At 55.2% G+C, this 14055-nt stretch overlaps 3 protein-coding genes across 9 annotated transcripts in view; all 3 read left to right on the forward strand.

Moving 5' to 3' along the window:
- Positions 1-1809, forward strand: part of LOC112396941 (WW domain-binding protein 4-like) — a 5907-nt gene extending 4098 nt beyond the window's left edge. Inside the window, 1 exon segment of the mRNA XM_024740918.1 lies at positions 1663-1809. Within this exon segment, the coding sequence (XP_024596686.1) occupies positions 1663-1809 (147 nt within the window).
- Positions 1586-7724, forward strand: LOC112396908 (tigger transposable element-derived protein 1-like). Its single transcript, XM_024740878.1, has 2 exons — positions 1586-1880; positions 4506-7724. Exon 2 carries the CDS (start codon positions 4601-4603, stop codon positions 6359-6361), a length of 1761 nt encoding a protein of 586 aa, XP_024596646.1. The 5' UTR covers positions 1586-1880; positions 4506-4600; the 3' UTR covers positions 6362-7724.
- Positions 7725-8506: 782 nt separating this feature from the next.
- LOC112396907 (tigger transposable element-derived protein 1-like) overlaps positions 8507-14055 on the forward strand; it is an 11694-nt gene continuing 6145 nt past the window's right edge. For 3 of the 7 annotated variants that reach the window (XM_024740875.1, XM_024740871.1, XM_024740874.1), the window contains exons 1-3: positions 8620-8704; positions 10541-10998; positions 13929-14008. In XM_024740875.1, coding sequence (XP_024596643.1) covers positions 10599-10998; positions 13929-14008 — 480 coding nt within the window. In that variant the 5' untranslated portion in view covers positions 8620-8704; positions 10541-10598. The other 4 variants (XM_024740872.1, XM_024740873.1, XM_024740877.1 and 1 more) reach the window with 4 other exon arrangements.

The raw sequence follows: 14055 nt of genomic DNA on the forward strand, positions 1-14055 counted from the left end.
TACAGAAATGCAAAAGCTAAAAGTAAAGTTTAAAGAAAAAAAATAGTGATAAAGGAACTGAATCGGAAACACAGAAAGAAAAAAATGCCCAGGGTTATTCATCAGGTCCAAATGAAGAAAAATCCAAAGCTCATAAAAAATCAGACCCATATGGAAGGACTTCCCTGGTAGTACAGTGGTTAAGACTCTGTGCTCCCAGTGCAGGGAGTCCAGGTTCTATCCCAGGGAACTAGATCACCTATGCCAAAACTAAGACCTGCCATAGCCAAAATAAAAGTAATAATAATAAAGAAAGCTCCTCTGTGCTTGTTTTACATTACTTAATGCTAAAATTTTAGACTTATTCTGAATGTATTTTATGCGAATTTAAAATAACTCTTTTTTCGTGTGAAATTGATTTTTGTTCCTAAAATGGAAGCCTACCACATCGCATTGTAATACAGTGTATTATGTTCAGTGTCTAAAAATTGCTAATTACATCATAATATAAGATGCTATGTATCTTGTTATTTAAAACATGGAAAAGTAAGGCCTTTACTCAATTCTTACTCGTACGAATATACTTGTACTGCACTGAAAATGCATTACTTTAAAAAAAAAATTATTTATTTGGTCTCACCAGGTCTTAGTTGCGGCAGGCAGGCTCCTTAGTTGTGGCATGCGAGCTCTTAGTTGCAGCATGCATGTGGGATCTAGTTGCCTGACCAGGAATCGAACACAGGCCACCTGCAATGGGAGCATGGAGTCTTATCCACTGTGCCACCAGGGAAGTCCCGAAAATGCATTACTTTTGCACACTGATATTATTCAAGAAATAAGAATTAGACCACGTAAGAGAAGATTCACAACCTGTGATAATTCATTTCTGAGGATCCTGTCAGAAGGCTGATGTAGAAAGTGTTTGTATATTGGCTTACCTTACTCAATTTAAGGTCAAGGGCCAAGAACCGGGACTGCAGCTCAGGTCATGCTTAATATGGAATGAAAACTGGACCAAAGATGTATCTGCCTGGTTCAATGTAAAGTGGCAACCATTGCTTAAGCATTTTCACCTTGAGCCAGGCACTATGGTAGGAACTGGAGATGTAAAGGTGAACAAGACATATCTCTGTTCTTCATGGCTTCTCATTCTGACGGAGTCCTTTTTTCCCTAGTCGTGCGCTCTGTGTAGAGGCCTTACATATACTGGAAAATATTTTTTAGGGTTTATTTAAAACTATGTAGATGAAGTCTTGAACAAAAATAGTAAGTTCTCTGACTTCAGTAAAATATTTTGGTGTTCCTTTAGAGAAATTGGAAAGTTCCCATTTCCTGGTTAAATTTCTTAAAAAGTGGAATTTTCTTATTTAATCCATTTGAAGTAGGTACCTTCCCTTTATTATTCCAAATTCTTAAAATTATATGTTTTTGTAAACTGTACAGTAGTTAACATTTGGTAGTAAATATTTGTCTTTTTAAGGTTACTAGTGTACATGTAAGAAAATTATAGGTTATTAAAAACTTTATGAAAGAAGAAAAAAAAAAGAAAGAAAAGAAAGAGACCGAAAGTAGATGGTAGGAAAGACAGGAGAGAGAAATTAATAGGCGAGAAATCCGGCCTTGGGCGCCCCCGCCTGGACTCTGTGCTCGGCGGCCTCGTCGCCGAACTACGTTTCCCGGTAGGCCCTGGGCGACTGGACGCAGCACCTAGCGCGCCATCGGGGGCGGGGCCCACGCTGCCTCCTCCAATCCCGGCCGTCGCCCGGCAACCTCCGCCTCCGCCGACAAGATGGAGGCTGGTTTCGGCCGCCGCCGGGAAGCGGCACCTGAAGCCGCAGATGGGGAGGGGCCGCAGCTCAGTCGGCCCACTTGAGGAAGCCGGCCCACGTCGCGGTCCGGAGGTGAGAGCGGTCGGGCGCGCGGGGGCCCGGGCTCCGGGGGGAAGGGGCCGAGGCGCCTATACCCTTGGTTCCCGTGGGGGGAAGGGAACGGACGCGCGCGAGGGGGCCAATCGGGGCCTCCGGCGGCCCCGCGGCCTTCTGGGAAATGTAGTCTCGAGCCTTCCCCGTGGGCGGGCTTGGGGACTTTCTAGAGCGGGAGGGTGAAAATGAATGAATTTAATTAAAAATTGTGGGTGAGGGACTTACCTGGTGGTGTAGTGGTTGGGAATCGAGCCCTGGTCGGGGAAGATCCCACATGCCGCGGAGCAGCTAAGCCCGTGTGCCACAACTACTGAGCCCGCGTGCCACAACTACTGAAGCCCACGCGCCTCGAGCCCATGCTCGTCAACAAAGAGAAGCCACCGCAGTGAGAAGCCCGCGCACCTCAACGAAGAGTAGCCCCCACTGGCTGCAACTAGAGAAAGCCCGTGCACAGTTACGAAGACCCAATGCTGCCATAAATAAATAAATAAATTTATTTAAAAAAAAATTGTGGGTGAGCAGGCGAAGGCAGGCATGTGGAGACGGAGGGATGGGCGCGTGAGTGGTTCGGAATTTGGGGCCTCCTTCCAGGCAGGAAGCCTTCCCCATGCCCACCTCCCCTTTAAGCCAGGTGCAGCCCATGGGTCCCTGAAGGTACTCTTCCTCGGTGCCATAGACACTCCCAAAACACAAAGACCTGTCAGGTACTGTCCTTGTTTTTCACACGCATTCCTTCAAAAAAAAACTTTTACTGTTTTGATCAGGTGCTACTTTCACATGGTTTGAAATGCAAAAGGGACAAAGCGGGAAGCCTGCCTCCATCACTATACTTCATTAAATAATTCAGTCAGCAAGTGACTGTTGGATGCCTCCAAAGTGCCAGGCTCTCTTCCTGGGCCTGGAGACCCAACAGAGTGCTCAGTAGGTACAGCTCCTGCCCTCAGGCAACGTGTGATGGATGCATAATAAAATATAGGTGGGGAGGGCCTCTCTGATTAGGTTACATTTGAGCAGAGACCTGCAGAAGAGGGAATAAGCCATGCAGATTACAGGGAAGGGCCCCCAGTGGGCCAAAGAGCCACAGTAGCTAAGGCCCCTGGTTCGGGAGTGCCCTTAGTGTGCCCTGAGGATGTGGTCAGGAGTACGCAAAGGACAAAGGAGGCCCTTGACAAAGCTGGTGATGATTGTGGCTTTGACTCAGAGAGGTGGGAGGCCTGAGAGGGCTCTGAGCAGAGGAGCCACTGTTTTGTTTGTTTGCTTTTTTTTCTTTGCCGCGCCGTGCGGCTTGCTGGGACCTTAGTTCCCTGACCAGGGATTGAACCTGTGCCCCCTACAGTGGAAGCCCGGAGTCCTAACCGCTGGATGGCCAAGGAATTCCCCCCGACTTGGTTCTTAGAGAATCATTCTGACTGCTGTGTGGAGAACCACCTTCCTCCTCTATCCCCAGGTACTCCGCGGTGGTGGCAAGAATGAAGGAGGTTACCTTCTGTGTTAGTTTCCTGTGATTGCTTTACCATATTACTACAGACTTTAGTGGTTTATTTATTTTTAAATTAATTAATTAATTAGTTTATTTTTGGCTGCGTTGGGTCTTCGTTGCTGCGTGCGGGCTTTCTCTTGTCGTGGCAAGCGGGGGCTACCCTTCGTTTCGGTGTGCGGGCTTCTCATTACGGTGGCTTCTCTTGTAGCACGGGCTCTAGGCGCGCGGGCTCAGTAGTTGTGGCTCGCGGGCTCTAGAGCGCAGGCTCAGTAGTTGTGGCGCACGTGCTTAGTTGCTCCGCGGCATATGGGATCTTCCCGGAACAGGGCTTGAACCAGTGTCCCCTGCGTTGGCAGGCGGATTCTCAACCACTGCGCCACCAGGGAAGTCCCAACTTAGTGGTTTAAAACAACACAAATTTATTATCTTAGAGTCTTGGAGGTCCGAAATCTGAAATGGGGCTCCTGGGCTAGAATCAAGGTATTGGCAGGGCTGGTTCCTTCTGGAAGCTCTAGGCTTCAGTGGTCACATTGCCTTCTGACTGAGTGAAATCTTCTGTGTCCTCTTACAAGTATCCCTCTGATTACGTTTAGGGCCCACTGGGATAATCCAGGATAATCTCCGCCTCTCAAGATTATTAACTTAATCACACCTGCAGTGTCCCTTTTGCCCTGAGAGGTAAACTTACTCATAGGTTCCTAGGATTGGGATGTGGGTGTGGGTGTGGTTAGGAGCCATTATTCAGTCTCCCGCGCTGATGTTCCATGTCTCTGAATAGCATGGAGATGCTTCTGCTCGTCAGTGTCCGAGAGATGGGTCAGGATTTCTAGACTCCTTGCATCTCCTTGTGGTTGCAAGAGGTTTTCTGGGGGAAGGACAAAGTCTCCCCACAGCACTTTTTTTGGCCTCATAGACTAAAACTAAATGAAATGCTCCTCTACACGCAGAGTATGCTCGGAAGTGTGTATGCAGTGTCTTTAGCGTTAGGGAGAGAAGGGACTGGGCCTGCCTCTGAGGCAGTGCTCCGCAGGGCTGGGGGCCTTAGGTCAGAGCATGGGAAGGCCAGGCAGTGGTCCAGACTCTCATGTACTCACACGTTAATGCCCATGTGTTCTCCTCTTCAGGCAGAGGCGGGCGTGGCAGGAGAGGCCCAGAGGCCATTGTGGGCACGGCAGTAGCTACCGTGGACGGGCAGTGGGGAGAGAGCTTGTTGAGGTGCATGGCTCGGGGAAGCGGCATGAAGACGACCCCCCACCCGCAGGTGCTGGGGAAGGCGCCCCTTGGGATTGGCCTCCGCCACAGTGCCAAGCGGGACCGGAAGTCCATCACCCTGCATGTGAAGTTGGAGGTGCTTCGGAGGTTTGAGGAGGGTGAGAAGCTGACGCAGATCGCCCGGGCCCTGGGACTGGCCACCTCCACGGTTGCCTCGATCCGCGTGAACAAGGATAAGATCCGGGCCAATTCCCAGGCAGCCACGCCCGTCAGCGCCACCCAGCTGACCCGCTGCCGGGGTGTGCTGATGGGCCGCATGGAACGCCTCCTGAGCCTGTGGATTGAGGAGCAGAAGCGGCAGAACCTGCCTGTCAGCACGCTGCTTATCCAGGACAAGGCGCGCCGGCTCTTTGCCCAGCTGCAGCGCGAGCAGGGCAGCGGCGCCCAGGCCGAGACGTTCGGGGCCAGCAATGGCTGGTTTGCCCGTTTCAAGGTTCGCCACAACGTGCTGTTGACGGATGAGCCGGCTGTGGCCGACGCCCAGGCTGCTGCACGCTACCCCGTGGTGCTGCATGCCATCCTGGAGGAGGGCCGCTACTCACCACGGCAGGTCTTCAACGTGGACGAGACGGGCCTGTTCTGGAAGCGGCTGCCTGAGCGCATGCTTCTGGCACTGGAGGGGACAGCCGGGCCTGGGCCCAAGGCCTCTAAGGACCACCTGACCCTGCTGCTTGGTGGCAATGCGGCTGGTGACTTCAAGCTGAAGCCCCTGCTGGTGTACCCCTCGGAGAACCCGCGTGCCCTCAGGGGCTGCTCCAAGGCCAGCCTGCCTGTGGTCTGGCGCTCCAACCGCAATGACTGGTTGACACCTAGCATCTTCCAGGAGTGGTTTACTGGCTGCTTCTGCCCAGCTGTGGAAAGCTACTGTACCAGCCATGGCCTCCCACACCGCGCCCTGCTGCTGCTGGACAGCGCACCCTGCCACCCTGTCCACTTGGGTGGCCTCTCGGCCCACGTGCGTGTTGAGTTCCTGCCCAAGAACACGTCAGCCCTGATCCAGCCCATGAACCAGGGTGTCATTGCCGCCTTCAAGGCCCATTATCTGCGCCGCACGCTCAGCCAGCTGGTCCAGGAGACGGCGGGTACAGACCGGCCCTCCGTGCGGGAGTTCTGGCGCAGCTATACTGTCATGGCCGCTGTAGACAACATTGCTAAGGCCTGGGCAGAGCTGCAGCCTGCCACCATGAACAGTGCCTGGAGGAAGCTGTGGCCTGAGTGCGTGCCCGCTGGTGCCCCCGAGCCCAACGCCCTCCCCCAGCTCCATCACAGCACTGTGACACTAGCCAGCCACGCAGGCCTCGGGGATGTGGCTGAGGCCGGTGTTGTGCACCTGCTGCAGGCCCGTGGGGAGCCCTCGCCCCGCAGCATCCCCCAGGAGGTGGAGGTTGGGGGTGTCAGTGACTCTGGGCTGCTCTGTGAGGCGGGGAGAGGCTTGGCCTCCAGAAGACCAGAGTCAGATCTCATGGAGGCCATGGTGGGTGTGGAGACTGAGGAAGTAAGTGTGGGTGCACTGCGCCCTGAGCACCTGGCCCAGGCGCTGTCGCACTTTGCTGCTGGCCTGCGAGTCCTCATAGAGAACGATCCCAACCGGGAACGCAGCCTGCGGGTGTCCCGGGGTGTCCACTGTGCCCTCGCCCACCTCCGAGAGCTGCAGCGGGAAAGGAGGCGACAGGCTCGGGCAGTTGCGGGGCCTCGAGGGGCCCCATGATGGTGGCAACAAAGGAGTTGGCAGAAAGCCTGCACTCACCCCAGGTGGGGCCCACAGAGGGTGGGCAAGTGGCCAAGGGCACAAACCCTGAAGGACAGACCTCTTTGGCTGTCCTGTGTGATTTAGGGCTTGGGCCTGACCTCAGATGAGCTTTGTCTGATGATGTTTTGTTTCTGGAGGGTAGACACTGCCACTTCTCACCCATGGTTCTCGTACCTCATGCACTGCCATCTTTGTACAGTGGCACCCAGAGTGTCAGGCTTGGGGAACAAGAGGGTGGTGTTCTCTGATTGGCAGATGAGCTGCGGGACCCAGGAGTGCCCATCCGTGTCAGAGACACAGCCTGTAGAACAGCAGTTGCCAAGCACAGCCCACCAGGGTAGCCTTCCTCGTGGTGAGGGGCCAGGGTTGAGACAAGCCTCTCCTATTTGCCAACCCTGACCTGTCCGTGCACCGTTGTTACTCTTCGTAGCCAACTCTAGGTGGGGGTTTCCTGCTCTCCTTGCTCACCTTCCGTGCCATCCTCACTCTTTCTGGCTTCCACGGTTTGTGTTGTCTGAGGTTTCTGGTACCTTCCCTGTGCCTGAGCCTATGGGCGTGTGTGGCTTTCCTTGGTTTGGAGATATTTTCTTCCCTGGGTTTCTGTGCCGTGGTTGTCTTGGCTTCCCTCCAACCTCTGAGGCTGAGCCTTCTGACACTTTGATGGTCTCCCAGATCCAGAGCTCTTTGGAAAATCTCAGCCATTTTTGAGGGCTCAGTGGCTACCTCAGGGTCAGCTCCCAGCACATTGGCTGCAGCCCAGCCTCTCCCCGAGGTTAGAAACATGGCTCCAATTCCAGTGGATTGGCTCCTTGGACGGTCTTGTTATCTCCGTCATTCCGGCTTGTTCTCCTGTCCCCCTAGATTGTAACAGCAAGCACACTGGGGTATCCACTTGACTCTGTAGACATACCATATGGGCCACCCAAACCCAGAGAGTCATCAAGGGAAGGAGTTCTTGTACTCCAGCTAGGTGAGCCACAGGCGGTGAGACAGGGCTGCCTGGCCTCCTGGACTCCTTTTGACACAGGTACCTGCATGTGTCCGTGAACGTGTGCGCGCGACACACACACACGCATGCCAAGAGTAAAGTTGGGAGAAAGGATTCCTTCTACCTCTGTCCCAGCTAACACTTGAAGTGCTGGGCCTGCTGTCAATACGTAAAAGGGGCCGGAGGCCAGGGAGGGGTTCCAGGGTCCAGCCTTCCTGGGAGACAGGTCAGATGAGGCCCCTTGTTTGCTTTCTTGGGGAGAGCGGCAAAAGGGATGGCAAGGAGAAGTAGAAGAACTTTTCTTAGGAGCCTGGTGACTGACTGGATGAATAAACTGCATAAATTATAAGCACTTGTAATGTGCTAGGTGTTGGGGAGACCAGGGTGGGAGAGACTGGCTTCAGGAGCTGCCGGTCCAAAGGCTGTTATATTCTGTGTGACGACGGCTATGTCGGGCGACTTGTGAGGGACCTAAACCTAGCTGGGCTCAGAGGAGAGGACATGATAGGGACGGCTTTTTGGGGAGGTGCTGCCCCAGCTATTGGAAACCGGTCATTTCAAAATGCCAGGCATCACAGAGGGGCCTGTTTTAGGCGGCCCAGCACGGTTTGGCTGGTGAAGCCTTGAGGACGGGGAAGCAGGAGCAGCCTCGATGGAGGCGGAGTGCGGCACAGCAGCTGAAAGAGGCAGGTGACCAGGTGGGAGGAAATGCCACATCCGCCGGGCGGGAGTAGAGAGGCAGCTGAGGGGCAACCTGGCACAGTCGAGCGGACGGATAGCGAGGGGATCTGAGGTCGCGCGGGCAGGGCGTGGCGGAGACAACGCGCGGACGGGCCCATCTAGCTCCAGAACTCTACCTCGGAACCCGGGACACCGCCAGTCGCACCACTGGCGTCCCCTTGCAGGCCCCTGAAGAACTCCATTTCCCGGCGGCGCCGAGCGCTGGTGCTCGCTGCCTTCTGGGAAATGTAGTGTCTGTAGGTCACCCGGGCTGTTACTGTGGCGGGCCAAGGACTACATTTCCCAGAGGGCTTCGCGGACAGGGCCGGGCTTGCGCACGTTCCACTTCCGGGCGCCGCACGTCGCCAAAGAGTTGCAGAAGTGTACTGTTACCTCCCCTTCACCTCCGTGCGCTGGCCTGTCGTGGGGAGGTGGGTGGTTGCTAGGGAAGGGAGGGAAGGGGCGGGGTGGGCACAAGGCACCGGAAGTAGTCCTTGGGACGGACGGAAGCTCGTGGTCCTGGGGCCCCAGGGTGGTTGGTCTTTGTTCCAGCACGGTGTTGTTTGACGCCGTCCGCGTGGCTTCCTGGGGCGGTGAGTCTGGGCGCGACGCGGTGGAGGCGTCGGAAAAGCCCGGGGTAGGGTGTGCAGCTGGCCAGAGGGCGGCAGGAGAAGGGGGGCGGGGGAACACCAGCTGCTTTCCGAGGACTCCGGCGAGTCCACGGGGAAGGGCGGCGCGTGCGCTGCTGGGACATGGAGTCCGGCGGGGCTGGGCCTGCACCGGAAGTGATTCTGGGCCGAGCTGGGCTCTCGCCACGCCTCGGGGGTCGTGCACGTGCACCCGCGCTAGTCCCTTTCTCGGCGGCATTCCTGGGCTTCTGTCCACCTTTCCACCCAGCTCCCCCTAAACTCTCCTCCCCTGGAAAGTCTTCCTGGATTTCTGCAGCTCAGACCACCTCTTTGCTCCTGCTGCACCTGCGTGCGTCCCTCTATAAAGTGAGAGTGCGGGCGGGGTGGGGGGACGCTCCCCGCACAGGGGGATTAAATCCAGATCCTTCCCTGGCCGAAGCCTGTGCAAGTTCGCCCAGGCCACACAGCCTTCGCATTTGCTGATTCCGCTACGTAGACCGTCCTCCACTCTAGCTGTCATCTCAGGGTACTTGGGGGTGAGAGCCGGGGGTTGGGGGCCGTTGGATGGGGCGGCCTGGTTCAGGGGAGCCCTGACCAATGCTTTAAAGACGTGCATTGGCATTGAAAATGATCTGTGTTCTTTTTTCTTAAATATTTATTTATTTTTCTTTTTGGCTGTGTCGGGTCTCAGTTGCGGCACGCGGGATCTTCATTGCGGCGCGTGGGCTTCTCGTTGCGCGCGGGCTTCTCTCTAGTTGCGGCTCGCATGCTCAGTAGTTGTGGCGCGCAGGCTTAATTGTCCCGCGGCATGTGGGTTCTTAGTTCCCGGACGGGGCATTGAACCCACACCCCTTGCATTGGAAGGCAGATTCTTAACCACTGGACCATCAGGGAAGAAGTCCCAATCTGTGTTCTTTTCTAAAGTTACAGTGGTAGCAAATGGCCGTTGGCAGAAAAATTCAGGTGCTCTGCAGACATTACAAAAGAAAAAGCAGATGTCCTCCCCCAGTTCCTTTCTCCAGAATTGCCAGCTGAGGCGTTGCTGGTTTTCAGGATCCTTTTCTGAACACTTGTAGCAGTAGCTCCTGTTTTTTGTTTTGAAATTTTAACATTAGCGGGATCATGTCAGTTGAGGACCACAGCTTACTTTCTTGTTTAGCACTGTAGCGTGGACGTCTCTCTCACTGTCCATTGTTGACCTTGACTAGTTGAGTTGGGCCGAGCCTCTCAGGCCCCATAGGATTGTGCCATGAGGAAAGGAAGTCCTTCCAGTGTAGGAACCAGCTCTTGCCCTCCCTGTGCGGCTGCACTGCAGCCGTCCCCACTACCGTCTTGGCCTTCCAGCCTGTCCCCCACATCACTCTTTCTAGTGCCCCACAGACTGCATCCTTCACTTGCACAGAGCTTCCCTGGGCACGGACCCTCCCTGGGCACTGAGTCTCTGCTAGTTCCCGCCAGCACCTCTGCTTGGCTGCTGATGGGGTTCTCTCCACCACTGAGACACTGGACACGTCCACGCCCCATCCCCAGGAGCAGCCCTCCTACTGGCCCAGTCTGGCCTGAACTCCTGTAGGCTTCCCTGCAGGAAGCGCTCCCTCACTGTCCTAACCAGATTCCCAGTGTGAGGCATCCTCTTGAGGGCACAGATAGGGAGGTCGAGGCTGGAGGTGTCCCCCTGCCAGGTTGTCAGCTGGCCAGGTGTGGGGACAGTTTCCGCCACAGCAAGTGACCTTGCAGGCTGTGAGTCGGTGGAGGGGTGTGGGTGGTCCGTGGCCCTGATCGGGTGGGTGTGTGTCCCAGGAAGACGGTGTGTGTGGCCTGAGCGAAGGCAGAGAGGCCAGCTTCCCCAGGTTTCGCCATGGCAGCCGACCCAGCACCCATCGGTCAGGAAGAGCTCGTGATCATCAAGATGGAGGAGGATGAGGCCGCCCTGTGGGATCCTGAACCGTTCTTCAAGCCTCAGCCCCAAACCCTGTTGCCTGGGCTTGGTAGGGACCCCCGGCAGTGCTTCCGGAGCTTCCGCTATGAGGAGGCAGCAGGGCCCCGCGAGGCGCTGGCCCGGCTCCGGGAGCTGTGCCGCCAGTGGCTGCGGCCCGAGGTGCACTCCAAGGAGCAGATGCTGGAGCTGCTGGTGCTGGAGCAGTTCCTGGGCGTGCTGCCGCCCGACACCCGGGTCTGGGTGGAGTCCCAGTGCCCCGAGAGTGGCGAGGAGGCCGTGGCGCTCGTGGAGGACCTCGCTCAGATGTTGCAGGAGACTGGTGAGCCACGGGGGACTGGGCTTGGGGGCAGGGAAAGTGCAGGGGGACACAACTCATGACGCCGGGTCCTGAGTGCCTGCCCGCTCTGCCCAGGCCCTGTGTCCTCATCTCTGGGAAGAAGACTCAGAAGCTGTGACATGTTGGGAGACTTTTCTAGACTCTTAGCCTCCCAGAGGTGTGAGCCTGGGCTTGGCGTAGCATTTCCCCTGCTCAGGTGCACTGGCCTTCTTTCTCTTCCTTTTCTCCTTCCTGACAAAGTCACGGAGTGCGTGCCACGTGGCAGGCCCTGTGGGTCCAGCAGGGAAGGGAGAGAGGCAAGGTCCTTGGCCTGTTGGAGCTCAGTCTGGTTTGAGAGTTGGACAGTGAGACCTCCAATCACAAGTAGGGTGTCTTTCTTTCTCTAGAGGGGGTGGAGGCAAGAGGAGGTGGGCACAGAGGTCGGCCCGGCCAGGGGTGGCTTTGCAGTTCGTGCTGTGTGACGTCTTCACCTTGGACGTGTGCTTCCGCACCTGTGAGGAGGTGACAGCCGTGCAGCAGGGAGGAGAGATGGTTGGTTACCGCCTCGGTCCGCCCTGGCATGTGTTTACTTATTTACTCATGTGTATTTGTGCAGTTCCTTTTGCCTGCTTGGCCCCTTGTATCGAGCGGTGGAAACCATAGCACTTAAACAAGCAAACAAAAACCCAGCTTTGTTAGGCTCTAACCCACATAATCAAAAAATGGTACACTTAGTGGGTTTTAGTATAGTCACAGGTTTGTACAACCATCACCCATGTCTAATGTCATCACCTTCAAATAAACTCCGTGCCCGCCAGCAGCCACTCCCCATTCTTCCCTTTCCTAGTGCCTTGGCAGCCGGGAGCCTGCTTTGTGTCTCTGTACACTTTCTTATTCTGGACGTTTTACTAAATGGTATCATACATTTGCTGGAGTCATACGTGGCTCTTTACGATGGGCTTCTTTCATCGAGTGTAGTGTTTCCAGCGTTCATCCACGGTGTAGTACCTCCCTCATCTTTATGCCTAGTCATATTCCGTTGTGTGGTTATACCACATTCTGTTTATTCATTTATCTGTTACGGTTATTTGGGTTGTTTGTACCTTTTGGCTGTTGCGATTAATGCTGACGTGAACTTACGTATACTTTGTTCTCTTGGTTATATACCTAGAAGTGGAATTGCCGGATCACACGGTAACTCTGGCCTTTTGAGGAACTGCTAACACACCACTTGTTTTAAGAGAGGGGATTTAATGTAGAGAGCGTAACCTAGGCATTGAAGGAGTGAAAAAGTACAGAAAGAACTCTAAGGTGTCATGGCGGTAGGAACTGCAGGGAACTGTGTCCGCTCCGGGAAGAGGTCGGAATTATGACAGTTAGAGACTCAAAGGAGGTGGGGCTGCTGCTGGATGGTGCTGGGGTCTCCCAGGGGGACAGCATGCAGCTGGTTCTGCACATGTTGGGAAAACTGCAAACTGGATCTAGCTGCTGCTAAAGAAAACCTTGATAATGCACGACTGGTTTTCACCCAGGCATGAACGTGAGGGGCAGGTGAGACACCTTGTACGCATGGGTCCACAGTCCTCCCAGGGTGTCTGGCTGTCGTGCTGGGCTGCTCTCTGAGCCATGGGCAGCGTTTGTCGTCTTAGGGGCCTGTTCTTAGGGAACTGTGCCCGTTCCCAGCTTCCCACTGGACGGATGCTTAGGTGACGTGCACTATTAAAAGAGATTTTGCATCGTAAGAGTGTGGACGTCGGCAAAGCAGCCTGCTGGCACTGAGCGGACTCAGGCCTGGCGCTCTCGAGGATCCTCTGGGGCGTGCATGGTTATGTCCACTCAGCCCTGAAGCCGCATGGTCTCACGTTTACACGAAGACTCCTGCCTTTGCTCCGTACCCTTACCTGCTCTCAGCCTGTTGCTGGCTCCTTCGATGCCCCCACGTGGCAGAGGGTAGGGCCTGCCCCTGGCTTTCTCTGGGTGGTTTTGGAGATGACTGCTCTGATGCCATCAGGGAGACCAGAATGACGCCCCAAGCTCTTCCTTGGCTGTCACTGTTGCTGTGTGTTTGGGGGTCCCAAAGACCCCCCTTAGCCTCAAGTGATTTGCACAGAATTCAACAAGGCTGTTGTATACGTGGTTGTAGTTTATTACAGTGAAAGGATGCGGATTAAAGTCAGCGGTGGAAAAAGGTGCCTAGTCTGGGAGATACCAGGCATGAGATTCCGGGTGTCCTTTCCTGTGGGAGTCGTGTGGGTCGTGCTTAATTCCCACAGCAGTGATGTGCGACGACACACACAGGATGCTGCCACTGGGGGGCTTGCCTGCAGTGACGTCCAGGATTTTTACTGGGGGTCAGTCACCGAGTTATGGAACATGAGTGACCTTAGTTACTCAGCCTGAACTCCCGCCAGAGGTCAGACCTGTACAGTGTGGCCCAGGGTTACTACCATGTCACATTGTTAACATGAACTGTCTGTGTGACCCAAGAACTTAGGTAAACAAAGATGTTCTTATCAGGCAGAATCTTCCAGGCGCTTAGAGGTCTCCTCCCAGGAGCAGGTCAAGGGCCAGACTTTCGTTTGGAGTGTGGAGGGTTTGGACAGCTCAGGCCCGCTGAGTCAGCCCTTTACTGACCACCGAGCTGCAGCTGAAGGAAGCTTCTAATGGCTGTTTCCTTGGTGTTTCAGTGACTTGGGTTTCAGGGGCCTTGGCTGTGTTCTTGAGGTACGTACGTGTGCGTGCATCGGAAGGGGCTGCCTGTCAGCCAGGGTACGGTGTTCTCTGTGAATCAGAGGGCAAGCGGTGTGTCATCTGGCTCAGGGTGTCTGGCCAGTAGGACATGTTGACCTCCGGATTGATTAATGGGCCTGGGTGCCTCACCCCTCTGTCCCCAGGGTGGGCCTGCAGACACTAACACTGCTCTTTCCCCTCAGCCCTGGCCCAGGCCCCTCCCGAGGACCAACGGTTTGGAGACCTGGCAGAGCCGGCCAAGCCCTTCACGGATGGAGCTCAGGTGAGCTGTGAGTCCTCCAAAGTCAGAGATGCCACATCCTGTGGGAC

Source organism: Neophocaena asiaeorientalis, unplaced genomic scaffold (genome assembly GCF_003031525.2).
Source record: "Neophocaena asiaeorientalis asiaeorientalis breed wild unplaced genomic scaffold, Neophocaena_asiaeorientalis_V1.1 scaffold179, whole genome shotgun sequence".
NCBI lineage: Eukaryota > Metazoa > Chordata > Mammalia > Artiodactyla > Phocoenidae > Neophocaena > Neophocaena asiaeorientalis.